This window comes from Mobula birostris, chromosome 14, assembly GCF_030028105.1.
Source record: "Mobula birostris isolate sMobBir1 chromosome 14, sMobBir1.hap1, whole genome shotgun sequence".
NCBI classification, from domain to species: domain Eukaryota; kingdom Metazoa; phylum Chordata; class Chondrichthyes; order Myliobatiformes; family Myliobatidae; genus Mobula; species Mobula birostris.
This window is the reverse complement of record NC_092383.1, coordinates 49512616-49540170: the sequence shown is the minus strand read 5'-3', so window position 1 is coordinate 49540170 and position 27555 is coordinate 49512616. Positions and strand designations below refer to the sequence as shown.

The following is a 27555-nucleotide window of genomic DNA, read 5'->3' as shown; positions in this document are numbered from 1 at the left end:
GGTGCTCTTTTGCAAACTTGAGCACTTTTTTTTTTGGGAGCAGTGGTTTCCTCTGTGGTGTCCCTCTATGAACATCAATCTTGTTCAGTATTCTTCTTATAGTGGACACGTGAACAGACTTTAGAAAGTTCTAGAGATTTCGGCATGTCCTTTGCTGTTACCCTTGGGTTCTATTTCATCTTCTTCAGCATTGCATATTGTGTGCTTGGTGTGATCTTTGCAGGATGCCCACTTCTAGGGAGAGGAGCAACAGTACAGTTTCCCCCATTTGCAGACAGTTTCTTATTGTGGACTGATGAACACAGATCTTCAGAAATGCTTTTGTAGCCTTTTCTAGCTTGATGCATCTCTACAGTTCTTCTTCTAAAGTCCTCTAAAAGCTGTTTTGATTGAAGCATGATGCACATAAAGAGATCTTTCTTGAGAACAGCAGGCTGTCAGTAACCTGACTTTGTCTTTTTTATAGGGCAGGGCACCTCTACAATCTACACCTCCAATCTCATCTCACTGATTGGAACACCCAACTCCAAATAGCTTTTGTAAAAGGCATTACCCCAAAGGTCCACATACTTTTCCCAACAAATACAGGTAATATTGGCAAACACGAGGAATTCCGCAAATGCTGGAAATTCAAGCAACACAAAGTTGCTGGTGAACACAGCAGGCCAGGCAGCATCTCTAGGAAGAGGTACAGTCGACGTTTCGGGATGAAGGGTCTCGGCCCAAAACGTCCACTGTACCTCTTCCTAGAGACGCTGATGTGTGTTACATGTAATATTGGATCATTTTTCTCAATAATCAAGTATATTGTTTATATAAACCTGTCAAGCTTGAAGATATCTGGCTATTCTCCTCTGATCTCTCACTGAGAAGGCATTTTCACCCACAGAACTGCCGTTCCTTGGATTTTTTTTGTTCTCCGCACCATTTTCGGTAAATTCTAAAGCAACGTTTCTGTGTTATTTATTTAATTGGGCTCTCTTTATCTAGTTTTAGGACATGCGTGATCACATCTTAGGTCACACTTATGCAGAAATAGAGAAAATTATACAAGGTTCACAAACTTTCTAGCACCACTGTAGGCAGCCTCACCTCCATATTAGAGAATCAAATTTTATTGTGCATTCAACAGGAATTCTGCAGATGCTGGAAATTCAAGCAACACACATCAAAGTTGCTGGTGAACGCAGCAGGCCAAGCAGCATCTGTAGGAAGAGGTGCAGTCGACGTTTCAGGCATTAGTCCTGACGAAGGGTCTCAGCCTGAAACGTCGACTGCACCTCTTCCTACAGATGCTGCTTGGCCTGCTGCGTTCACCAGCAACTTTGATGTGTGTTGTTTATTGTGCATTAATAGCTTCTAGTGGCATGAATCAAAATAATTCACTGATACCAAAATAGAGCTATTGAATACACCATTCATCTTTAACAATGGATTTTTACTGGAGCTTTGATGATTTATTCCCCAACTATATTTCATTAATTGTACTAGTAGAGATTGATATAAATGCTCTCTTCTGTGCTTAAATAAAAATCCATCATTTACCGTACATAATAAAATGGCCACTGAGTGTATGTTTGAGGTCTTCTGCTGCTGTAGTCCACCCACTTCAAGGTTCAATATGTTGTATGTTCAGAAATGCTCTCTGCACACCACTTTTAAATGCATGTTTATTTGAGTTATGTCACCTTCCAGTCAAGCTTGAAGATATCTGGCTATTCTCCTCTGATCTCTCACTGAGAAGGCATTTTCACCGACAGAACTGCTGTTCGTTGGATTTTTTTTTTGTTCTCCACACCATTTCCTGTAAACTCTAAAGACTGTTGTGCAAAGAGATCAGCTGTTTCTGAGATACTCAAATCACCCTACCTGGCACCAACAATCATTCCACAGTGGAAGTCACTTGGATCACATTTCTTCCCCATTCTGATGTTTGGTCTAAACAACATCATAACCTCTTGACCATGACTGCATGCTTTTATGCGTTGAGGTGCTGCCATATGTTAGGCTGATTAGGTATTTGCATTGATGAGGTATACATCTAACAAAGTGTGCACTGAGTCTGTATTTGCTGTATGTGACTACAAGTACTGCTTTTTGTTTCTTGATTCCTGAGAAACAGTGTTTCATTTAGCTGTATACAAGTGCTTGGTTGAATGACAATGAACTTGAACTAGGTACGCCTTAGCAATCATATCAACTTGCATAGCAACTGAGGAATTTATGGATATTTGATGACAGCCTGATCTGCTAGTCACGTCCCATGAACTTGCTATTAACATGTCCAAAAAAAAAAAAAAAAATAATCACATTCCGCATTTAACTTCATTTGATCTGATCTCCCACTGCTCTATCAATCCCTATCAGCATCTTAAAACTGTTCTTTTTATTTCCCTTACCAATTCTGGCATCAATTTACAATGTTAACCGAGTAACACACACAAAAGCTGGAAGAACTCAGCAGGTCAGGAAGCATCTATGGAAACGACCAGTTGACGTTTCAGGCTGAGACCCTTAACCAAGACGAATGGAAGGAGAATAAAAAGGCTGAGGGATGGGAAGGAGGTCAAGCTAGAAGGTGTTAGTGAGACGAAGTGAATGGGATTAGTAAAGTGCTGGAGAAGGAATCTGTTCGAGAGGGGAGTGGACAATGGAGAAAGGGAAGAAGGAGCGGCAGAGACAGGTGAGGAGTTAACTGAGTTTTTCCTTTCAAGATATTGCCTACAGTATTCCAATAGAAAAATCCTATTACAAAACCACTACTTAGCTAACTTCTAAGTTTTGTCAGACTAGCTCTTTGTGGCTCAAATACTCCTATTGCATTCCTTGACCGGCTATTTTACTCCTTTCATTGAAAACAGACAGATGTCTCTGGAATTGTATCAAAAGGAATGTCAGAAACATTAAAATATTGTTCTATCATACAATCAATAATAAATGAACACTTTATATTCTAGGTAGGTACATTGAGATGGGATTAAGAACAGAAACATAAGTGCACTGTTCAGTATAAATTGTACTAATCTATATTTGTCATTATAGGAATTTACAGATTCAGAAACAAACTAATTTTTAAAATTCATTAAGTAGGCACCTAGTTTCGATTGGAACTACATGATCCACAAATTCCAATCAGAGGACAAAATATGTTGGCACTAGGACTTAACCAACATTAGATTTCGCTGTGTATCATAATGAAACCAGTTATTTAAACTCAAATGGAGTATTCCCATTCTTCAGTATAGTTATTACAATGCAGAATATAAAATTCCCCATTTTCATATACAACTGTAGCTAGAAATTTGTTAACTTTTATATCTCCATTAATAGCCAATGATTAACTATAGTCATGGATCCACCCTGCAGGGCATAAAGTTTATATGTACACATTTCTTTTGATAGGAGATAACATTTTTCAGTTTGGTATAAATAACCTGAAAAGTCTCCACTTCCTGAAGCCAGATTCCAGCCTTCTTTACAGCCTCCTTCAATGCAATGCCACTGGGAATATAAGCAGGAATTATTTCCACTTCTTCCAAGGCAGCGGATAGAGTTGTCAAAGAGTACGGTGGCCTGTAGGAACCAAAAACACTTGAAGAATCCATACCCTCCATTTATTCTGGCAAAGTCACCCATTTCAATCTTGATGTTTTCAAAAATCAGAATTGAAATCAAATTAATTGGTAACAGTCAGTTCATCTGATGCTCTTAATTATTCACATTAGAGGGCATTCAGGAAATCAGAGTATCCCTACAAGGAAATGGCGCTATCTTATTTATATTGAGGACCAGGATATTTTGCTACTTACGCACTAATCAGCTGTGTGTAAATGTGTATTTTTGCACTGCAGCTAGATAATGTTCAAGAAAAGCTCTTCAGCTCAGCACTGTTTTTTTGCATGGTCCCTTCTTAGCAATCAGCTTCCCAAGGAACTTCCCAAATGGATAGCAGTCAAATTCATCCCTTCCCATTACATTTATCTACCAGCTGCTCCAATTTGTTCGGTATAGACATAACCAAACAAACTGTTGGGCAAGGACATGTCTGAAGAATTGATAAGTGGATCGGTCTCTACACTTCCCAACCAGGAAAGCTTCAAAATAGGGAATTGGTGTCAAAATAAAACACTCAAAATTATTTAAACTTGGCAAGATAAGGTGTCAAATTTTACATTCACTACTTACCAGATCAATTTTCAATGGCCTTTACTCTGTATTCTTACAATTCAGTTCACCATTTAATCCAGGAGTTCTCAACCTCTTAATGCCATGATCAATAGCATTAAGGAAGGGGTCTACTGTCCCCAGGTTGGGAACCACAAAATTAACTAATTATCTATTGAAGAACAATGGCTTCTGTTTCCACCACAACTGTAGACAGCGCACCTAGTGTGTATAAAGTGTTCCCTTATGTCATTAATTCCCTTCTGTTTTATACCTCAAGTCATCAATCCCTTCACGACAGGAGGGTTTGAGACTCCAACCATTCACTCTGTTCAGAGCTCTCTTCATCTTACACACATTTTTCACATCTACACTTAGCCATTACTCCTCTAAAGAAAGTGGTCTCATTGTCTAATTTATTCTTGCAACTGTAGTTCCACCTGCCATTCCACATAGAGGGCGATACCTACATTCAATGGGTTGCCAAATGGAATGGTAAAAATACAGTACTTAAAAGGCAAGGAAATAGGAAGGGGTGAGAGGGATATCAGCCAATGGGCCTAGTTCAAAAGGTACATGGGTCAGCATGGAAGAGTTGGGCTGAAATGCCTGTTTCCTTGCTGTATGACTAACTAAAATGCACCACCTTACACTTCTGCCTTAAATGATGTGTGCACTGTGTCTGCCCATTAGCTAAGTCAAGTACAACTGCTATTAACTTTACAGCAATTTTCAGTATTAGAGGCAATAAGTAGGAACTTATGGGTGACAAGTAACCAATACTATTTAGCATCGACACACCATTCAGCATAGCCATACTACTGAACTCCAGAGGTGAATTTAGTATGAATGCACTTGATAGGAAGCCCTAATGAAACTAATCAATGGCAGAGAGTGGTGGGGGTATGGGGGTGGAGGGAGGAACTCAGTAGGTCAAACAGGGGACTAAACTGTCAATGTTTTGGGCCAAGAACGCCCCCATCAGAACTGGAAAGGAAGGGGAAAAAAGCCAGAATAAGAAGGGTGGGGGAAGGAAAGAAGTACAAACCGGAAGGCGATGGGTGAAATGAGGCGAATGGGAAGGTGAGTGAATGGGGAAGGGTGATGAAGTGAGAAGCTCTGTCAATGACTGAAGTCATACAAGGAGGCAGATGACCTCACCTGCCTTAGTATCCTTTCTCAGTTGCAGGCAACAGCTGCTCCTCTTCATCCCCCCACCCCCCCAAGTCTAACCAGCTTCTGCTGAATCAATTATTTTCCTTATGCCACAAGGTCAAAATAGGTAAACTTACTGACAATTTAGCATGCTCTGTTGCCTTAAACTATTGGTTTCCATTCAGAGCAGTGAACTACTTACCCAGAGACTGAATTCCAGCACAGCAGCTGGGGTCTTAACGTAGCAGTAAACAAAGGAAGTTGGATTTAAAAAGCTAAAATCAAATGATGGCAACATTAAAACTAACATACTGCTTTTAAAACCCATCAGGTTCTCAAATATCACTGGAAAATGAAATATCTTACTAACCCAATCTAGGCTTGATACAACTACAGTGCATCAGTTTGGTTTGAGTCTTGACAGGCTGCTGAAATAGTTTAGGAAACACTCAGTTCAAGGAAGCATTATGAACCTATAATTATATTTTGTCTCAGTGACATCTACATGCTGTAAACTGTATTGGGCAATTCCTCACGGAATTCAGTAAGGCTTGACAAGCGTTCAGACTTGCTCTTCTATTGGAAAGTAACAGCTACAGTAGATAACTGCCATACTGTGAAGATATATCATTGGAAAATGAGAGTCTGGCTAACAACTCATAACATTCAATCTAATCCCAAAGCCATCCAATATTCTAAAACTTATCTGGATCAGCCTCATATTGTGATGTGATAGTCAGTAAGAGGTCTGTTACTTTGTGTTGCAAGATTCATCTGGCAATGTTTTTCCACTGATCTATCTTCTGTGATGGAATACTCACTACATGCTGTGGTACATGTGAGTCAAACTGTACAGATTAAGTCTGACACCATCTGGTATAAAGCGACATCCTGCCTATCACAATAAACAGTAAACCCCACCCCGCCCCCTTTAAAGACACACAGCTGCTGCAGTGTACATTGTCATGATGCCCTGCAGTAATATTGCACACTTCTTCAGCAATACACCCCAGAACCTTGATCTCTTCGCCAATGGGCAAAGAAAGCAGATAACCGGGAACAGGACCAGAGGGCACAACCTCAGAACAGAAGGACATCCATTTAGAACAGAGATAGGGCAGAATTTCTTCAGCCAGAGAGTGGTGAATCTGGAAAATGCATTGCCATAGATAGAGGTGGAGGCCAAGTTATTGATATATTGAAGGCGGATACTGATAGGTTCTTGATTAGACAGGCATCAAAGATTACAAGGAGAAATGGGAGAATGGGGTGCAGAGGGATAATTAATAAGGCATGATGGAATGGCAGAACACTCGATGGGCTGAATGACCCAATTCTGCTCCTATGTTTTATGTTCTAACATTATTACCTTCAACTGTTGGGAAGTACACCATTAATAATTCTAACCTTTTGTTGGAACAGCTCATCTAGGTAGCAGAATTTCAAAAGAGAAGTCACTGTCCAGAGTAATTAGGGGTCAGTAATGATTGCTGGCTTTGCCGATGGTACTCACATGCTAAATAAGACTAAAAATATCCTGGAAAATTAGCACTGACTGATTTCCTTGTCTGGTGAATGTAAAAGATCCTACGACGCTACTTTTGAAGAATGGGAGATCTTCAAGGGCTCCATTTAGAAAAACAGAGCAGAATAAGTCCTTCCAGCCCTTCAAGCCCAGCAACCCCCCCAATTTAACCCCAGCCTAATTGCCAGACAATTTACAATGATCAAATAACCAACTAAACAGTAGGTCTTTGGACTGTGGAAGGAACCCAGAGAAAACCTACACATTCCGCAGGAAAGACGTAGAGATGACGCTGGAATTCAATTCCAATGCCTATAGCCATATATTGTTGCATTAACCACTGTCCTACTGTAGCTCTAGTCAATATTTATCTCTCAAACATTAAACCAATATGGTAATTTATATTCACCTTCCTGTTAACAAACATTGCTCTATTCTATTGATTACAAAAGTGACACTTGCTCACAAACTTTAAAGGTCAAGAAAACGCTCTTGCGAATATGATGAACTAGACAGAGAGATAGAAACATGGAACACCTACAGCACAATACAGGCCCTTCAGCCCAAAGTTGTGCCAAACATATCCCTACCTTAGAAATTACTAGGCTTACCTATAGTCCTCTATTTTACTAAGCTCCATGTATCTAAAAGCCTCTTAAAAGTCCCTATTGTATCCGCCTCCACCACTGTTGCTTCCAACTTTGTGAGATTCGCTAGTTCTCTTACCTAGATTTCAGCAGATTGTGAGCTTTCTCCTCCCAATGTTCAGAAACTGTGAGGAGCTCCTGAAGGTGAGCCATGGCCTTCTCTACAGCTGGGTGAGGTGCTAGTCCTACCCCCGAGTCAATCAGCCGCCTCATGTCATCCAAAGCAAAAGACTCAGGTGCAGAGTAAGCTAACTGAACTTCATCAAGCCACCGGGCCTGCTCTAGATGCTCTCGAAGGTACTGGATCTGTGGTAGTTCGATGTCAAACCCAAAACTGATATCCAACAGTTGCTGCAGCTCAAAGGTATTAGGCACTTCATCAGCAAGAACTTTTGCGGAGCGTAGCTGAAAATCTTCCACAGAGTTTAAAAGTTCCTGAGGAGATTAGAAATCCACTTTTCAATTTTATACTAGTTTGTTAAGAACCAATCTTACAGTGACAATACATAAGAATTATTTTAGTGATGCGTTAAATTTTAAAGGAAGTAACAGCAGTTTAAAAGCACACCCAGGGCTAAACATACCTTTAGTAAGGAAGCCTGATCAATGATACAGGGAAGGCCATAGAGCTGCTTAACAAATGCTTGAAGCTCTTCAAATGTCAGACGATTTTGGGACTTTCCTCCACCAGAACGGTACCTGAAACACAATAGCCAAAGCTTCCACTTTCTCAACTCAATTCAAGCAAAGAACAAACACCCTTTTAACCTTCTTCCTTCAAGGACAATATTGTCATTCGGCTGGAAATAAATTCCCATCCTTTTTAAGTAATCTTTTCAAATAAGTTTTGTCCAGAGCAGCAACTTAAAATAGGATCAGAAGTAATCATTTATCACTGATCTCGTCACAATATTTTTTTGAAATATAGTGCCTTGAAAAGAGTATTCAGTCTGCAACCCTATGTAGGGTACTTACAGTATATACCCAGAATGAGTATTACAACCAGGGACTTTGATCAATTGAACTGAGAATGTGTTTCGAATCACATGCTCCTTTCCTCACTCCCCCCTCCTCCCATAGTAGAGATAAGGTGGATGTGGAGAGGTCATTTCCTATGTGGGGGTATCCAGAGCTAGAGTGCATAATCTCAAAATTGAGGGATGACCTTTTACAACATGGGTAAGGAGGAATTTTTTTTTTTTTTGAAAAGCCAGAGAGAGAGTAGTGAATCTGTGGAATGCTCTGCTACAGACTACGGTAGAGGCCAAGTCCGTGGGTATATTTAAAGTGAAAGCTGATAATTTCCTGAATGGTCAGGGCATCAAAGGATACGGCGAGAAGGCAGGTTGAGTGGATCGGCCATGATGGAATGGCGGAGCAGACTCAATGGACTGAATAGTCATAGTCATACTTAATTAATTCCGAGGGAAATTGGTTTTCGTTACAGTTGCTCCATAAATAATAAATAGTAATAGAACCATAAATAGTTAAATAGTAATATGTAAATTATGCCAGTAAATTATGAAATAAGTCCAGGACCAGCCTATTGGCTCAGGATGTCTGGCCCTCCAAGGGAGGAGTTGTAACGTTTGATGCCACAGGCAGGAATGACTTCCTATGACACTCTGTGCTGCATCTCGGTGGAATGAGTCTCTGGCTGAATGTACTCCTGTGCCCAACTAGTACATTATCGATGGGAGACATTGTCCAAGATGGCATGCAACTTGGACAGCATCCTCTTTTCAGACACCACCGTCAGAGAGTCCAGTTCCATCCCCACAACATCACTGGCCTTACAAATGAGTTTGTTGATTCTGTTGGTGTCTGCTACCCTCAGCCTGCTGCCCCAGCACACAACAGCAAACATGACAGCACTGGCCACCACAGACTCGTAGAACATCCTCAGCATCGTCCAGCAGATGTTAAAGGACCTCAGTCTTCTTAGGAATAGAAACGGCTCTGACCTTTCTTGTAGACAGCCTCAGTGTTCTTTGACCAGTCCAGTTTATTGTCAATTCGTATCCCCAGGTATTTGTAATCCTCCACCATGGCCACACTAACCCCCTGGATAGAAACAGGGGTCACCGGTACCTTAGCTCTCCTCAGATCTACCACCAGCTCCTTAGTCTTTTTCACATTAAGCTGCAGATAATTCTGCTCACACCATGTGACAAAGTTTCCTACCGTAGCCCTGAATGGCCTAATTCTGCTCCTACATCTTATAGTCTCATGGACCAGAAGACCTCTTTTCACATCTTTACTCCATGACGCTTTGCAAAGTCTTGATGGGCAAGGATATGCTTTTATTATATATATATATAAAAAAAATCAGTACACGTGGCATAAATCTAGTAATGCAGATCAGCCAGGTAACACCATCTTTATTGCATGCTCAGGATTCATGGGAAGATGAATGCTGCTAAATACAAAGAGGCCCTGGGTGAAAACCTGCTGGTTTCTGCCAGAAAGCTTACCCTGTAGAGGAAGTTAGTCTTTCGGTACGACGACGAGCCAAATCATGCTGCCAGAGCAACCACGCAGTGACTTCAAATGAAGAAAATTGATGCCCTTGAGTGGCCCAAAGTTCTAACCTTAACCCAATCGAACAACACTGACAAGATCTCAAGAGTGTTTTCCACTGCTACTCCCAACTAGCCAGCACAGCTTGAGCAATTTTCCAAAGAGGAATAGGAAAATTTTGCTCCATCCCATTGTGCAAAGCTACTTGGAATTTATCTAAAGATTATTGGCCGTAATAGCTGTGAAAGGTGGTTCAACTAATTACTGAGCAAAGAGGGGAAATGAGTACTTTTGAACAGCTGACAGTTTTTGAATATTTAGTTATTCATGCTTACAATTTTATGTTTTTAGGCTCTACTGTGGAAGGAGCATGAGATTCACAAATAAGAATTCTCAGTTAAATTGATCAAAATAGCTGCTTATAACACTCATTTGTATGAATAATAAGTTGGGGACAGTACTTTTTCAAGGCACTGCATGATTATACATGTCTAAATATTGATATGTTAGAAAAAAAGCCACTGTTGGGTATGCTCTTAGGATGTGCATTTGTTTAAATGCATTTATTTTAAAATATTTTATTTTTCCCAACAACACTTGCCCTGAGCTGTTGAAAGATGATGCCATTCAGCCCAAATAAACCCACATGTGCTCTCGGTACAGCAATATATTCAGCCCCATTCATCTGATTCCTTGAAGTTATTTCCCCTCAACTTCCTGAACAATGTTATCTTGAAAACTCAGATTAACTCTGCGTCCACAATTCTTACCAGGTTGAGTGTTCCAGTCTGGAGTCCTTGAAGACAGCTAGTACCAGGAGTAAGACACTGAACCTCAAGCACACTGTCTGTACTATTCAATAATACCCACTGATAGTGGATTCAACTCCACTTTTCTCCCTGTTCCCTAAACCTGGACCACTCCCCACAGATGATAAATATCTTCACCAGTTTTGAAGATATTCAGTATTTCCACTCACACAGCTCTTCAGGAGGTAGAGAATTCCAATGATTACTGATCCTCTAAGAAGAAATTCCTCCCTACCCATGTTTTGAAGGGGACAGCCTTTCATTCTTAATCACAATGCCCCATGTGTTAAAAAAGTTCTTCCCGCATACCTTCTGGTGGTGGGTGCCGATGCTTTTTTTGCTGGTGGGGGAGGGGGGATCATTGCTTTCCTGCTGCTTACACGGGGATGGGGCAAGCAGGAGTTCTAACATTTAATTGTCATTCATTCTTTGGGGCACTCCGCAGTTTTGGGGATGGTTGCGAAGAAAAAGCATTTCAGGATGTATGTTGTAGACATTAAATGTACCTTTGAAACCTTGCTAACATTCAGAATGAAATTCCTGAATCTCTGGAAAACCGAGTAAATTCTGGAAGTTTAAATATGAAAATGCCCATGCTTTGGAATATTCAACATACATATCCCCACATGAGATTACTCAATAGCAAACAAAATTAACTCATGTATGAGCCATAAACAGATGCTTCCTACCTAGTGTAGCAAATATAAAATTCATCTTGGCTGCAGACTCATAAGAAAGGAAAACTACCTTTTTAAGAATTTGATTCAACTTCAATTTGGAGGGTTGAGTCAAAATCCAAAGTTTTCCAAAATAATAGGAACTAGACCAGTTTTTAAAAGCAAATGTTAGTTGAAAGCAACTGAGCAGTACATAAAAGCCTGGTCCAACATCGACAGCACACTCCTTATACGAGCTACTGTGTAAAATTTACAAACTTACACACCTGGTTTGCCGTTTATCATTAAGTAGTTGCTGAGCAACAGAGGCACACTTTTCTGCCTCAACAATAGCTTCCCGCAACTGTTTCAATAAATCATTTTCTGGAAATTTTTCCTTCTCTGCTTCCTTTAACAATGATTTGAAATCAGAGATACCTGACGAGATGTAAACGATAAAGACAATAAGAAAAAATGACAACTTTCTCATTTTGTTTTTAAAGCTAAAGAAGCCAATATTTCAAAACTAGGAAATCACAATAATTTTCTTCTTTAAAACATTGCTGTATTTATTGATTACAACTTACAAAAGTGAAATGCAAAAATACCTTGGTTGAGATATGTCAAGCAACTTGAAATTAGTCAACACAAATTATCTTGCAATGTCTTTATGGCCAACAAATCTGAGTATAGATTGTAAGCAGAGCTGCAACTGGCAATAAAAGCTCATCCAATTTTTACAATTTTGATATTTAGAAATCAAAACCAAATATTGCATGAGAAAGATCTAAAATTTGAAACACTACAGGAAAAAAACCATGCCAGAGGCTATGCAATAAGGTAATAGTTGGCTTTACTCTAAAAATGACTTGAAGTGTTGATTAATCTCTTTACCCCATTACTCAGGATATGCCTCTTCTCATTGCTGCAGTGGCATGCAAAAGTTTGGGCATCCCCGGTTAAAATTTCTGTGACTGTGAATAGCTAAACGAGTAAAAGATGAACTAATTTCCAAAAGGCATGAAGTTAAAGATGACACATTTCTTTAATATTTTAAGATTACTTTTTTATTTCCATCTTTTACAGTTTCAAAATAACAAAAAAGGAAAAGGGCCTGAAGCAAAAGTTTGGGCACCCTGCATGGCAGTACTTAGTAACACCCGCTTTGGCAAGTATCACAGCTTGTAAATGCTTTCTGTAGCCAGCTTCAATTCTTGTTTGAGGGATTTTTGCCCATTCTTCCTTGCAAAAGGCTTCTAGTTCTGTGAGATTCTTGGGCCATCTTGAATGCACTGCTCTTTTGAGGTCTATCCACAGATTTTCAATGATATTTAGGTAGGGGGACTGTGAGGGCCATGGCAAAACCTTCAGCTTGCACCTCTTGAGGTAGTCCATTGTGGATTTTGAGGTGTGTTTAGGTTCTTTATCCTGTTGTGGAAGCCATCCTCTTTTCATCTTCGGCCTTTTTACAGACGGTGTGATGCTTGCTTCCAGAATTCGCTGGTATTTAAATCCCTCTACCAGTGAAATGTTCCCCATGCCACTGGCTGCAACACAAGCCCAAAGCATGATCGATCCATGCCTGTGCTTAACAGTTGGAGAGGTGTTCTTTTCATGAAATTCTCCACCCTTTTTTCTCCAAACATACCTTTGCTCATTGCGGCCAAGAAGTTCTATTTTAACTTCATCAGTCCACAGGACTTGTTTCCAAAATGCATCAGGCTTGTTTAGATGTTCCTTTGAACCTTTTGAATAGAATTTTTTGGCCGCAATGAGCAAACATATGTTTGGAGGGAAAAAAAAAGGTGCAGAATTTCATGAATTTTGCTTCATGCCCTTTTCCTTTTTTGTTATTTTGAAACTGTAAAAGATGGAAATAAAGAAGTTTTCTTGCTTAACATATTAAAGAAATGTGTCATCTTTAACTTTATGCCTTTTGGAAATCAGTTCATCTTTTACTCGCTTAGCTATTCACAGTAACAGAAATTTTGACCAGGGTGCCCAAACTTTTGCATGCCACATGTGGTACAGGAGCGAGCTTCTTCCACTCTGCCATCATATTTCTGAATGAACAATGAACCCATGTGCACTACCTCACTATTTTCTTTTAGTGTTTATTTATAGTAATATGTAGTGTTTTGTATCATGTAAGGAAAGGAAGAGGATGGCAAGCAGTGATAGGGGACTCTATAGTTGGGGATCAGACAAGCGATTCTGTGGACACAAGAAAGAAACTTTAGTAGTTTGCCTCCCAGGTGCCAGGATCCAGGATGTTTCTAATCGCGTCCACGATATCCTGAAGTGGGAAGGAGAACAGCCAGAGCACGTGGTACACATTGGTAGGAAAAGGGAGGTGGTCCTGAAAACAGACTACAGGGCGTTAGGAAGGAAGTTGAGAAGCAGGACATCAAAGGTAGCAATCTCGGGATTACTGTCTGTGCCACAAGACAGTGAGTATAGGAATAGAATGAGGTGGATGATAAATGCATGCAGGGATTCAGATTTCTGGATCATTGGGACCTCTTTTGGAATAGGCTTGACCTGTACAAAAAGAACAGGTTGCACTTGAATCCCAGGGGGACCAATAGCCTGGCTGGAAGGTTTGCGAAGGCTATTGGGGAGAGTTTCAACTGGAATTGCAGGGGGGTGGAACCAAATTGAAGAGACGGAGGAAGGGGCGGTTGGCTCACAAATAGAGAAAGCTTGTAGACAGTGTGAGAGGGAGGATAGGCAGGTGATAGAAAAAGGATATGCTCAGACTAATGCTTTGAGATGTGGCTATTTTAATGTTCATAATACTCCTTGCAAAGCAGATGACCTTACAGCGTGGACCAGCACTTGGAGCTACAATGTTGTGGCCATTACAGAGACTTGGACAGTTCAGCAGCAGGAATGGTTACATAGAGTGCCAGGCTTTAGGTGGTTCAGAAAGGCCAGGGAGGAAGGCAAAAGAGGTGGGGGCGTGGAACTACTGATGAAAGATAGTGTCACAGCGGCAGAAAAGGAGGAAGTCATGGAGGGATTGTCTACTGAGTTTCTGTGGGTGGAACTTAGGAAGAGGAAAGAGTCAATAACTATACTGGGTGTTTTTTTTTTTAAAAATAGACCACCCAATAGTATCAGGGATATCAAGGAGCAGATAAGGAGACAGATATAATGATAACAGGGTTGCCATGGGAGATTTCAATTTCCCAAATATCGATCGGCATGTCCCTAGAGCAAGAGGTTTAGATGGGGTGGAGTTTGTTAGGTGTGTTCAGGAAGGTTCACAATATGTAGATAAGCCTACAAGCGAGGCTGTACTTGATCTGGTATTGGGAAATGAACCTGGTCAGGTGTCAGATCTCTCAGTGGGAGAGCATTTTGGAGATAGTAATCGCAATTCTATCTCCTTTACCATAATATTGGAGAGGGATAAGAACAGACAAGTTAGAAAAGCGTTTAATTGGAGTAAAGGGAAATATGAGGCTATCAGGCAGGAACTTGGAAGCATAAATTAGGATTAGATGTTCTCAGGGAAACATACAGCAGGAAGATATTTGCGTGGGGTTCTGCATAGGTACATTCCAATGAGACAGGGAAAGGATGGTAGGGTACAGGAAATGTGGTGTACAAAGGCTGTTGTAAATCTAGTTAAGAAGAGCTTATGAAAGGTTTAAAAAAAAAACTAGGTAATGATAGAGATCTAGAAGATTATAAGGCTAACAGGAAGGAGCTTTAAAATTAAATTAGGAGAGCCAGAAGGGGCCATGAGAAGGCCCTGGGGGGCAGGATTAAGGAAAACCCCAAGGCATTCTACAAGTATGTGAAGAGCAACAGGATAAGATGTGAGAGAATAGGACCAATCAAGTATGACAGTGGAAAAATGTGCATGGAACCAGAGGAGATAGCAGAGGTACTTAATGAATACTTTGCTTCAATATTCACTACGGAAAGGGATCTTTGTGATTGTAGGCATGACTTACGATGGACTGAAAAGCTTGAGCATATAGATAATAAGAAAGAGGATGTGCTGGAATTTTTGGAAAGCATCAAGTTGGGTAAGTCACCAGGTCCGAACGAGCTGTAACCCAGGGCTACTGTGGGAGGCGAGGGAGGAGATTGCTGAGGCTCTAGCGATGATCTTTGCATCATCAATGGAGGCAGCAGAGGTTCCGGAGTATTGGAAGGTATGGATGTTGTTCCCTTATTCGAGAAAGGGAGTAAAGATAACCCAGGAAATTATAGACCAGTAAGTCTTACTTCAGTGGTTGGTAAGTTGATGGAAAAGATCCTGAGAGGCAGGATTTCTGAACATTTGGAGAGACATATGATTAGGAATAGGCAGCGTGGCTTTGTCAAAGGCAGGTCGTGCCTTACAAGCCTGACTGAATTCTTTAAGGATATGACTGAACATATTGATGAAGGTAGAGCAGCGGATGTAGTGTATATGGATTTCAGCAAGGCATTTGATAAGGTACCCCATGCGAAGCTCTTTGAGAAAGTAAGGAAGCATGGGATCCAAGGGGGACATTGCTTTGTGGATTCAGAAGGCAAAGGATGGTGGTAGGTGGGTCATATTCTGCATGGAGTGGTGTGGTGTGCCTCAGGGATCTGTTCTGGGATCCCTTCTCTTCGTGATTTTTCTTAATGACCCGGATGAGAAAGTCGAGAGATGGGTTAGTAAATCTGCTGATGACACAAAGGTTGGGGTGTTGTGGATAGTGTGAAAGGCTGTCAGAGGTCACAAGAGGACATTGACAGGATGCAAAACTGGGCTGAGAAGTGGCAGATGGAGTTCAACCCAGATAAGTGTGAGGTAGCTCATTTTGGTAGGTCAAATATGATGGCAGAATATAGTATTAATGGTAAGACTCTTGGCAGAGTGGAGGACCAAAGGGATCTTGAGGTCCGAGTCCATAGGACACTCAAAGCAGCTGTGCAGTTTGACTCTGTGGTTAAGGAGGCATACGGTGCATTGGCCTTCATCAATCGTGGGATTGAGTTTAGGAGGCGAGAAGTAATGTTGCAGCTATATAGGACCCTGGTCAGACCCCACTTGGAGTACTGTGCTCAGTTTTGGTCGCCTCACTACAGGAAGGATGGGGAAGAGGAAATTTACAAGCTTGTTGCCTGGATTGGGGAGCGTGCCTTATGAGAATAGATTGAGTGCACTTGACCTTTTCTCCTTGGAGCGACGGAGGATGAGAGGTGACCTGATAGAGGTGTATAGGATGATGACAGGCATTGATAGTCAGAGGCTTTTTCCCAGGGCTCAAATGACTAACATGAGAGGGCACAATTTTGAGGTGCTTGGAAGGAAGTACAGGAGATGTAAGAGGTAAGTTGTTGTTTTTTTTTAAAAATGCAGAGAGTGCATGGAATAGGCCGCCAGTGACAATGGTGGAGGCGGATACGATAGGGCCTTTTAAGAGACTCCTGGATAGCTACACAGAGCTTAGAAAAGTAGAGGGCTATAGGTAACCCTAGGTAATTCTAAAGTAAGGACATGTTCGGCACAGCATTGTGGGCCGAAGTGCCTGTATTGTGCTGTAGGTTGTCTATGTTTCTATGTACTGCTGCTGCAAAATGAACAAGTTTCACAACATATGCAAATAATATTAAACCTGATTGAGGATGAACCAAAGATTCTTTGGTCTTCCATAGACCTTATTACTGTCCAATGAGATAAATAAGACAGATCTAATTTTTGAACTATCATTGCAAGGCACTGGCGCCTAAACTTCTTCCATTAAGCACCCCATTCTCAATCTTTGCCCAAAGCTATTGAAGAATTGTGATATGAGTTATTAGATTTTAATTACTTGAAATGAAAAAACTATACAGATCAACTATAACAACTCTGTTCAGATTAACAGATAATGCCTGACCTATAGAAGATTTCCAGCATTTTTTGTTCCTATTTTGGTTATTTGGAAAGAAGGGCAGAACTGACAGTTCTGCCGGTTGGGGGAAGTTGACCCTCTTCCTTCCGAAATTTAAAAGGCAATAGCTTCCCTACATCATATGTTATGTTTGATAAATTAGTTTATGTTTGATAAATTAGTTCAACAAATATGTGTATTGTCATGGACTGTAGTTCCTTTGGTATTGCTTCCATTTCTCTCCAAGAACACCTCACTGCTCATAAGCTGTTTTATTACAAACAGCAAGTTAGGAACTATGCCTTTAATATCTTATTGGGCCACGAAGAAATGAATTGGAATAGCGCTGTTTTCTAGGTCAAATACTTACTTTTCTTTTCATTATCTTTAGCTTCCAGACAAGCAGTCACTTTGGAAGACCATTCATCATACACTGCTACATGCAATTTCAATTCACTCAGAAGAGGATAGAGATCCTCCAAGGTGTAACGATATCTGGAGACAAAAACAAATTAAATGAAAAATGTAATTGAAGAATCAATACCATAACTAATTGAATTATCATTCTTTATTGATTAGGTATGTGTCAGAACTAGCTGGCTTTGACAGTCAAAGCTGCATGTTTGCTTATTTTACTTATTTACAAATTCTTGATTCTAACATTTATGGACCAGAGTAGTCACCGACTTCATATAGACCTGTGTGGGTGAGTGTTGCCTTCACGAACATATTGAACATGCCCAAACCAGAAACCCTGGGTGAACCAGTAGATTCATAGTCTGCTGAGGGCTAGATCTGTGGTATTCAAGACTGGTGATTAAGAACAATACAAGTCAAGATTCGACCAGTGCAAAGTCAACATAAGAACGAAAAAGCAAATCCAGGTGAAGTTAGAGACAATTGGATGCACGTCAGCTATGGCTGGGCTTGCAGGACATTACTTCCTATAAGGAGAAACTTAACAGCATAAATGGTAGTAATACTTCAATCCCTGATGAGTTCAATACTTTACGCACACTTTGAAAGAGAATAAAACTACTCCTGTAAGAATCCTCACAGCATCTGGCCACCCTGTGACTTGTCTCCAAGCCGATGTCAGAACATCCTTCGCAAGGGTAAACCCTCAAGATATCAAGCCCCAATGGTGTAGCTGGTAGGGTACTGAAAACCTGTGCCAACAAACTGGCTGGAATAATGAAGGACATTTTCAACACATTTCTGTTGTCAGAGGTTTCCACTTGCTTCGAAAGGACAGTGATCATACTGGTGCCCAAGAACGGAGCTGAGTTGCCTCAATGACTACTGCCCAGTAGCACTCAGTACTTTTAAAAAAAAAATTCAGTCGCCAAACTTTGTTTACAAAATCAGGGATTTGGATCAATTTAACTGAGAATTTTATTTGTGAATCACATGCTCGTTTTTTCCACAGTAGAGTCCGAAGAAAGGGAAACTCGACAAACTAACTAAAAATTTAAAAATTGCATGTCAGCAGTTCGAAAGTATTCATCCCCCTTTGCTCAGTACTTATTTGAACTACCTCTCACTGTGATGTTTGATCGGGTTAAGCTTAGGACTCTGGGCCACTCAACGACATCAATTTTCATTTGAAGAACCCCTTGGTTGCTCTGGCAGTGCACTGTGAGTCTCTGTCCTAGTGCAAGGAGGACTTCGTACCCAGTTCAAACTTTCTGGCAGAGGCTGGCAGATACTTATTCAGGATCGCTCTGTATTTAACAGCATTCATCTTTCCATCAATCCTGACCAAATTTCCAGTTTGTTGATTCATACAATATCTTGCATTACCATTATTGTTTGGGAATCTAAAGGTATCTTGGAATTCTCAATCTTGGCCACTTTGCAACCATATTAAACTCGCTATTCCAATTTTAACTGGAAATTCTTGTGTTTGTATGATCTTGAATTGTATTTTTCAATCCCAAATCTATTACCAATTTAAACACATTTAACAATTATGGCCTCAGCATTGATCCTTTGAAACAAACATTTTCTGTGAATGGCCAAGTAGAGGACTACAGGAATCACAAGTGCCATGTGAGTCCAGAAGTCAATGCCCAAAGGTCAAACATGTGAGTGGCGAGTCCTGGGATAGTCCAAACTTAAAGGCTCAACATCTGTGCGTCTAAGAATCCAGGGGAAGGACTGGAGCCCCAGAGACTGCCTATCCTGTGTTTGGAGGGCTGCCTGGGTGGGTGGATGGATGGGAGGGATAGGAAAGAGGCTTATTTTGCTGTTGGTGTCTTGCTTTGTGTTGTTGCTTGTGTTGTTATGAGGAACATGGTAAGCATGCTATCCGTGAATCTGTGGCAACACCATTCCTTGGGTGGGTTAGTTGTTAATGCAAATAACACATTATGTCTCAATGGAACTGTGATAAGTGGATCTGATTAATCACTATTTCTTCTCCTTGTTTTGTTTTGTAGCCTGTTCCAATCATTTCATTTATTGAGTCAAAACATCTGCATAACTAAGCAACACACACAAAATGCTGGAGAAACTCGGCAGGCCAGGCAGCATCTATGGAAAAGAGAAAATAGTCAACATTTCAGGCAGAGACCCTTCATCAGGACTGGAGAAAAAGGCAAGTTAGAGCAAGAAGGTGGAGGAAGGGGAGGAAGTATAAGTGACAGGTGAAAGGGAGAGGGGAAGGGTGAAGCTGAGAAGCTGATTGGTGAAAGAGATAAAGGGCTGTAGAAGAGGAATCTGATAGGAGAGGATGGAAGGCCATAGAAGAAAGGGAAAGTGAGGAGCACCAGAAGGTGGTGATAAGCAGGTAAGGAGACGAGGTGAGAGAAACAGGAATGGAGGTAATTGGGAATATGAATGGTGAAAGGTGGGGAGGGGTGCAATTATCATGCCATCAGGCTGGAGGCTACCCAGACAGAATACAAGGTGTTGCTCCTCCAACCTGAGTGTGGCTTCATTGCGACAGTAGTGGAGGCCACAAATGGACATGTCAGAATGGGAAGTGGAACTAAGATAGGTAGCCACTGAGAGATCCTGCTTTTTCTTCGCCATAGGTGCTTGGCAAAGTGGTCTTCCAATCTACGTCAGGCCTCAGCAATATACGTGAGGCCACACCGGGTGTAGCACATACAGGAAATGACACAGACTGACAGATGAGGTGTTGCCTGACCTGGAAGGAATGTTTGGGGCCCCAAATGGTAGTGAGGGAGTGGTGTAGGCGCAAGTATGGCACTTGTTCCATTTGCAAGGATGAGTACAAGGAGAGAGATCATGTGCAGGGATGAATGGACAAGGCAGCCACCTATAGAGAGTGATTCCCACAGAAAATGGAAAGTTGGGGGGGGGGGGGGTGGAATGTACTTGCTGGGATCCAGTTGAAGATGGAGGAAGTTGCAGAGAATTATGTACTGGATGCAGAGTCTACAGGGGCGGTAGGTGAGGACAAAAGGAACCCTATCCCTGGTGGGGTGGCAAGAGGATGGGGCAAGGGCAGACATGCGCAAAATGGAAGAGATGCAGGTGAGGGCAGTATTGATGGTAGAGGAAGGAAAGCTCCCTTGTTTGAAGGAAGACATCTCATTAGTTCTATAATGGAAAGCCTCATCCTGAAAACAGATATAGCAAAGACAGAGGAACTGAGAGAAGAGGGGTGGCATAACAACTGCATCTCCAACGGGATCCCACCATCAAGCCACACCTTTCCCTTCACCCCCATCCCCACTTTCCACAGGGACTGCTCCCTATTCGACTGCCTTATCCATCTCTTCCTACTCACTGATCTCCCTCCTGGTACTTACCCTTGCAAACAGAATAAGTGCTATACCTGCACCTACACCAACTCGCTCACTACCATTCAGGGCCCCAAAAAGTCCTTCTGGGTGAGGTTACACTCCATCTTATCAGTCTGTTAAATCCTGTACTCTGATGTAGCTCCTGTATATAGATGAGACCTGACATAGATTGGGAGGCCACTTCACTCAGCATCCACCATAAAAAGTGGGATATCCCAATGGCCACTAACTTCAATTCTACTTCCCATTTCGACATGTCTGTCCATGGCGTCTGCTGCCATGATGAGGTCAGAGTCAGCTTGGAAGAGCAACACCTTGTATTCCGCCTGGATAGCCACCAATCTGATGGCATGAACCTCCTTCACCATTGCCATTTGCCTGTTAACTCATCTCCTTACCCGTCCATCACCTCCCTCTGGTGCTCCTCCTCCTTCACTTTCTTCCATGGTCACCTACCCTCTCCTATCATTTTCCTTCTTCCCCAGCCCTTCATCTTTTTCACCTATCAGCTTCCCAGCTCTTTACTTCACCCCTCCCCTTCTCCTGGTTTCACCCATCACCTACCACGTTGATCTTCTTCCTCACCTAACCTCCCAGCACCGTCTTGCTCTAACTTCTCATCTTTTTTCCAGTCCTACTGAAGGGTCTCAGCCCAAAATGTTGACTGTTTACTCTTTTCCATAGATTCTGCCTGGTCTGCTGAGTTCCTCCAGCATTTTGTGTGTTGCTTGGATTTCCAGCATCTGCAGGTTTTCTCATTATCTGCATAACTAGTTTTATGAACAAACTTTAAAATCACCAACATTTCAGTTTCACCAAGACAACACTCAGAACATCACTATAATTTTTTAAACAAGAAAAATATTCAAAACCGTCTAGAATTGCAGAAGTCAGAAGAAATTATCTAGCAATTTACAGATAGATAGTTCACAAGTTTTGTTTAAGAACTTAAGTACATAAGAAATAGGAGCAGCAGAAGGCCATCTGGTCCATCGAGCCTGCTATGCCAGCGGTCCCCAACCACCGCGAGTAAATGATATGAGTCAGTTGCACCTTTCCTCATTCCCTGTCACGCACTGTTGAACTTGAACATAGGGTTGCCAACTGTCCCATATTTGCCGGGACATCCCGTATATTGGGCTAAATTAGTTTGTCCCATACAGGTCCGCCCTTGTCCTGTATTTCCCCCGCTAAGGTAGAGTGTTCTTATGAAACCTTTCGTGCCGAAATGGCGTAAAGCGAATCACCCAAAACCAATTTGTGGAAAAAAATCGGCACGTACGCCCATGCGCACGTCATACATGCGCACACAGGTGCCCGCACAAGGCTTCATGGTCTTGGTAGTCTTTCTCAGGGTAAACACAAGTGTCCCGTATTTGACTACTACTTTCATCCCTTATTTGGGAGTGAGAAGTTGGCAACCCTAACTGTGAAAGACATGTTGAGGTGAGTTTACTTGAACACCCCCACCACCCCCCCCCGCCATCTCGGTCGCAAGAATATTGTCAATATTAAACTGGTCCGCGGTGCAAGAAAGGTTGGGGACCCCTGTGCTATGCCATTCAATAAGATCATGCTGATCTGGCTATGGACTCATCTCCACCTACCTGCCTTTTCCCCATAACCCTCAATTCCCCTACTATGCAAAAATCTACCCAACCTCATCTTAAAATATATTTACTGAGTTAGCCTCCACTACTTCATTGGGCAGAGAATTCCACAGATTCACCACACTCTGAAAAAAAGCAGTTCCTCCTCATCTCTGTCCTAGATCTACTCCCCCGAATCCTATGTCCCCTAGATCTAGTCTCAACTACCAGTGGAAACAACTTTCTTGCCTCTATCTTATCTATCCCTTTCATAATTTTATATGTTTCTATAAGAGCTCCTCTCAGTCTTCTGAATTCCAGCGAGTACAGTCCCAGGAGAGTCATCTCTCCTCACTGTCTTACGCCCTCATCTCTGGAATCAACCTGGTGAACCTCCTCTGCACTGCCTTCAAAGCCTTCCTTCCTCAAGTAAGAAGTCCAGAACTGCATGCAGTGCTCCAGGTGTGGCCTCATCAGTATCCTGTACAGTTGCAGCATAACCTCCCTGTTCTTAAACTTAATCCCTCTAGCAATGAAGGTCAACATCCCATTTGCTTTCTTGATAGCTTGCTGCACCTACAAACCAACCTTTTGTGATTCATGTACAAGCATTCCCAATTAATTAGTTCGGATGGCAAGTCCAATACAATATCAACTGCACAAAGTTCAAAGAGGACAGACTAGGGCATGAAATTTCAGAATGCCAGAATTGCAACCAAATCAACAGCTTCACTGATTTCATACTCTGCACTCTGCATGCATATTTATGTTTGGGCACATGGGCTTTAATAAAAGGTGCCACTTGTGAATGCCCATTATAACTAATTCAGCAGTCTAATTTATTCACCGTAAATTTGCAGCTATGGGCACCTGCCTGATAGCAATATGAAAATATCTTTTATGGCCCATTTGAGCTTCTTTTCCAGAATGGAGTTATTGGTTGACTACTTGTGAAACAGAATCTTGCGAATAATTTTAGACAAACTCTGAATTTACATATTTAATTAAATAATTTTTATTAATCTTACCTCTTATCAGTACCATGGTAGCTTAGCTATTAGCATGACACCATTACAGCTCAGGGCACCAAGTTCAGAGTGCAATTCCAGCATCCTATATAAGGAATCTAGTACATCCTCCCCATGGAATGGGTGGGCTTTACCCATGAGCTCCGATCTCCCGGTTAACTGGTCATTGTAAATTGTCCCATGAATAGGTTAGGGTTAAATCGGGGTTGTCATGGGTTGCTGGGATGGCATGGCTCTAAGGGACAGAAAGGCCTATTCCACACTGTATCTTATTTCAGTCAGACCAGATGACTTCCAGAGTTGGTGAAAAAGACAACTGCCAAGAGAAATTTATCGGCAGTAAAGTTGATAAACTGCAAATTACTTTTTTTTTTAATACCAGGATACCTCCAACTTCATTACCCAAAATGTGCAAACACTGGTCCTCAGCAAGGCTCTGAAAACTTGTGCCAACCAACTGGCGGGGGTATTCAAGGACATTTTCAACCTCTCACTGCAATGGGCGGAAGTTCCCACTTGCTTCAAAAAGGAAACAATTATACCAGTGCCTGAAAAGAATAGTGTAAACTGCCTTAATGACTTCTGCCCAGTAGCTCTCACATCTACAGTGCTGAAATGCTTTGAGGGGTTGGTCACAACTAGACTGAACTCCAGCCTCAGCAAGGACCTGGACCCATTGCAATTTACCTATCACCACAATAGGTCAATGGCAGATGCAATCTCAATGGCTCTTCACACAGCCTTAAACTACCTAGACAATACAAGTACCTATGTCAGAATGCTGTTCATCGACTATAGCTCACCATTTAACCCCATCATTCCCACAATACTGATTGAGAAGTTACAGAACCTGGGCCTCTGTATCTCCCTCTACAATTGGATCCTCAACTTCCTAACCAGAAGACCTCACTGACAATTAACACTGGTGCACTTCAGCGGGGAGTGCTTAAGCCCACTGCTCTGCTCTCTATATACGCGTGACTGTGTGGCTAGGCACAGCTCAAATACCATGTGTAAATTTTATGATGATACAACCATTGTTTGTAGAATCTCAGATGGAGATGAGAGAGCCTACCAACTAGATATACCAATGAGTGGAATGGTGTCGCAGCACCAACCTTGCACTCAACATCAGTAAGACAAAAGAGCTGATTGTGGACTTCAGGAAGTGTAAGATGAAGGAACATATACAAATCCTTATAGAGGGATCAGAAGTTGAGAGAATAAGCAGTTTCAAGTTCCTGGGTATCAAGATCTCTGAGGACCTAACCTGCTCCCAACATAACAGCTATAAAGGCAGCAAGACAGAGACTATACTTCATAGATGTACCGTGGAGAGCATTTTGACAGGCTGCATCACTGTCTGGTATGGGATGGGGCTACTGCACAGGACCAAAAGCAGCTGCAGAGGGTTGTAAATTTAGTTGACTCCATCTTGGGTACTAGCCTACAAAGTACCCAGGACATCTTGAAGGAGCAGTGTTCTCAGAAAAACAGCATCCATTATTAAGGACCCCCAGCACCCAGAGCATCCCCTTTCCTCATTGTTACCATCAGATAGCAGGTACAGAAGCTTGAAAGCACACACTCAGTGATTCAGAAACAGCTTCTTCCCCTCTGTCATCCGATTTCTAAATGGACATTGATCCCATGAACACTACTCACTTTTATAATATATATTTGTTTTTGCACTTTTTTAATCTATTCAATATACAAATACTGTAATCGATTTACTTATTTTTACTTTTTACTTCCATATTATATATTGCATTGAACTGCTGCTGATAAGTTAACAAATTTCACAACACATGCCTGATTCTGATATTCATTCCAAGGCAGTTATACAGCGAGACATACTAGTCTAGATATTGTTTGAAATATCTAGGAGCACCCTGTAAAGAGAAAGTTTATTTCAACCGAGTGAAATAACCCATTAACCACCAATGTTAAAAAGTTATAAAGATAAATGTGAAAGCAAATATGCTCTAAAACATAGGTAAACCCCAGATTGAACTATGGAATCCAAAATACCTGGTAGAATCCCCAAAGACATTTGGGATTTTGCTTACTAAAATAAACCCATAGCTTTTGGAGACTTCTCATCCCCCAATTTGCTTGGATTTTTAACGTCTTAGTGAAGTCCTTCTGCTTGATCCATTTAACAGACCGGCTTCCCCAGACAATATCTGCTACTCATGTTTTTCCACTACTGGTTGCAAACAACAAGGGCTGAATTCAGAATAGAAATTCCTTGCATTATTTACCTGAGATGACATTTATGTGGTGGACACGAGCAGAGTTCGGTGACGTGGTACAGACAAACAAGTTGATTTGATTTACAATGGCATGAAACTGCAGACAAGAAGCAAGTAGTCTTGCACTTTGCACACTGTCGCTCATCATCCGGCAATAACTCAAATTTCTCCCTCACAGAATCAATTACTCCCTGGAATGGAGGAAAAAAGATTCATTCATTTATAGTGAGCTCTTTATATTCAGGTTTAATGTAACTTATTTCCAGAGTCATGTTTGAAAACAGAATAAGGGCCCAGTTGAAATGCTCAAAACTAGAAAGTCATTTTTAAGTATCCTTCAAGACAAATGTGAACTCAAAACCCCATGACAAATTCCATCAGTACACCCCAAATTCTGACTGTTCAGAATAGCGTAGCCACTGTAGTAGAACGATTAGCATAACGCATTTGCAGCTCTGGTCATCGGAGTTCAATTCCTGCGCCATCTGTAAGGAGCTTATACATTCCATGACTGCATGGGTTTCCTCTTGGTGCTCCGGTTTCCTCCCAGTCTAAAGATGTAGGTTAATTGGTCATTGTAAACTGTCCCGTGCTTGGGCTAGGGTTAAATAGGCAGGTTGCTGGGCAGTACAGCTCACTGGGCCAGAAAGGCCTATTGCATGCTACAAATAATAAAATATTAAAAAAAATAAAATTCAACCAAACACAGAGGTGGTCCTCAAGCACTCCTAAAGCCCGAGTGCTACAATGTTAATCTCCACATGGGTCTGAATAGCATCACGCCCAAGACAAGCAGAGAAAGATAATGCATTTTAGGTGCCAACTGTTATTACTTTTAATAAATAGCCCAAATCCAACCATCATTAAGCAAGTAAGATTTGGCACCTGCATATATAACCATAGAAAACCTACAGGCCCTTTGGGCCACGATGCTGTGCCGAATATATACTTACTTTAGAAGTTACCTAGGGTTATCATAGCCCTCTATTTTTCTAAACTCCATGTAGGAGTCTCTTAAAAGAGCCTATCATATCCCCCTCCACCATCGTTGCCAGCAGCCCTTTACACGCACTCACCACTCTCTGCATAAAAAATTTACCCCTGACATCTCCTCTGTACCTGCTTCCAAGCACCTTAAAAGTATGCCCTCTCGTGTTAGCCATTTCAGCCCTGGGTCTGAAAGCCTCTGACTTTCCACACGATCAATGCCTCCGTCGCTCCAAAGAGAAAAGGCTAAATTCACTCAACCTAACCCATAGGGCATGCTCCCTAATCCAGGCAACATCCTTGTAAATCTCTACTACACCCTTCCTATAGTTTCCACATCCTTCCTTTAGTGAGGTGACCAGTACTGAGCACAGTACTCCAAGTGGCGTCTGACCAGGGTCCTATATAGCTGCAAGATTACTTCCCGACTCTTAAACTCAATCCCACGGTTGATGAATGAAACCAAAACGCATTATCTTTTGCCACTTGCTTTAGTACTGTCTACTAATTAAATTAAATGTAGCTTAAGGAATGTAGAACCAACATCAACTATACTGTTCACTAACGGGATGCTTAAAGC

The 27555-nt window shown here is 41.5% G+C and overlaps 1 protein-coding gene across 2 annotated transcripts in view; it reads right to left on the bottom strand.

Moving 5' to 3' along the window:
- kdm5ba (lysine demethylase 5Ba) overlaps nucleotides 1–27555 on the bottom strand; it is a 156237-nt gene that overhangs the window by 39659 nt on the left and 89023 nt on the right. For both annotated transcript variants that reach the window (XM_072278521.1, XM_072278522.1), the window contains exons 15-20: nucleotides 25998–26179; nucleotides 17711–17835; nucleotides 11764–11914; nucleotides 8076–8190; nucleotides 7571–7926; nucleotides 3435–3573 (exon numbers count right to left, since the gene is read on the bottom strand). In XM_072278521.1, coding sequence (XP_072134622.1) covers nucleotides 3435–3573; nucleotides 7571–7926; nucleotides 8076–8190; nucleotides 11764–11914; nucleotides 17711–17835; nucleotides 25998–26179 — 1068 coding nt within the window. The remainder of the gene's footprint in view (nucleotides 1–3434; nucleotides 3574–7570; nucleotides 7927–8075; nucleotides 8191–11763; nucleotides 11915–17710; nucleotides 17836–25997; nucleotides 26180–27555) is intronic.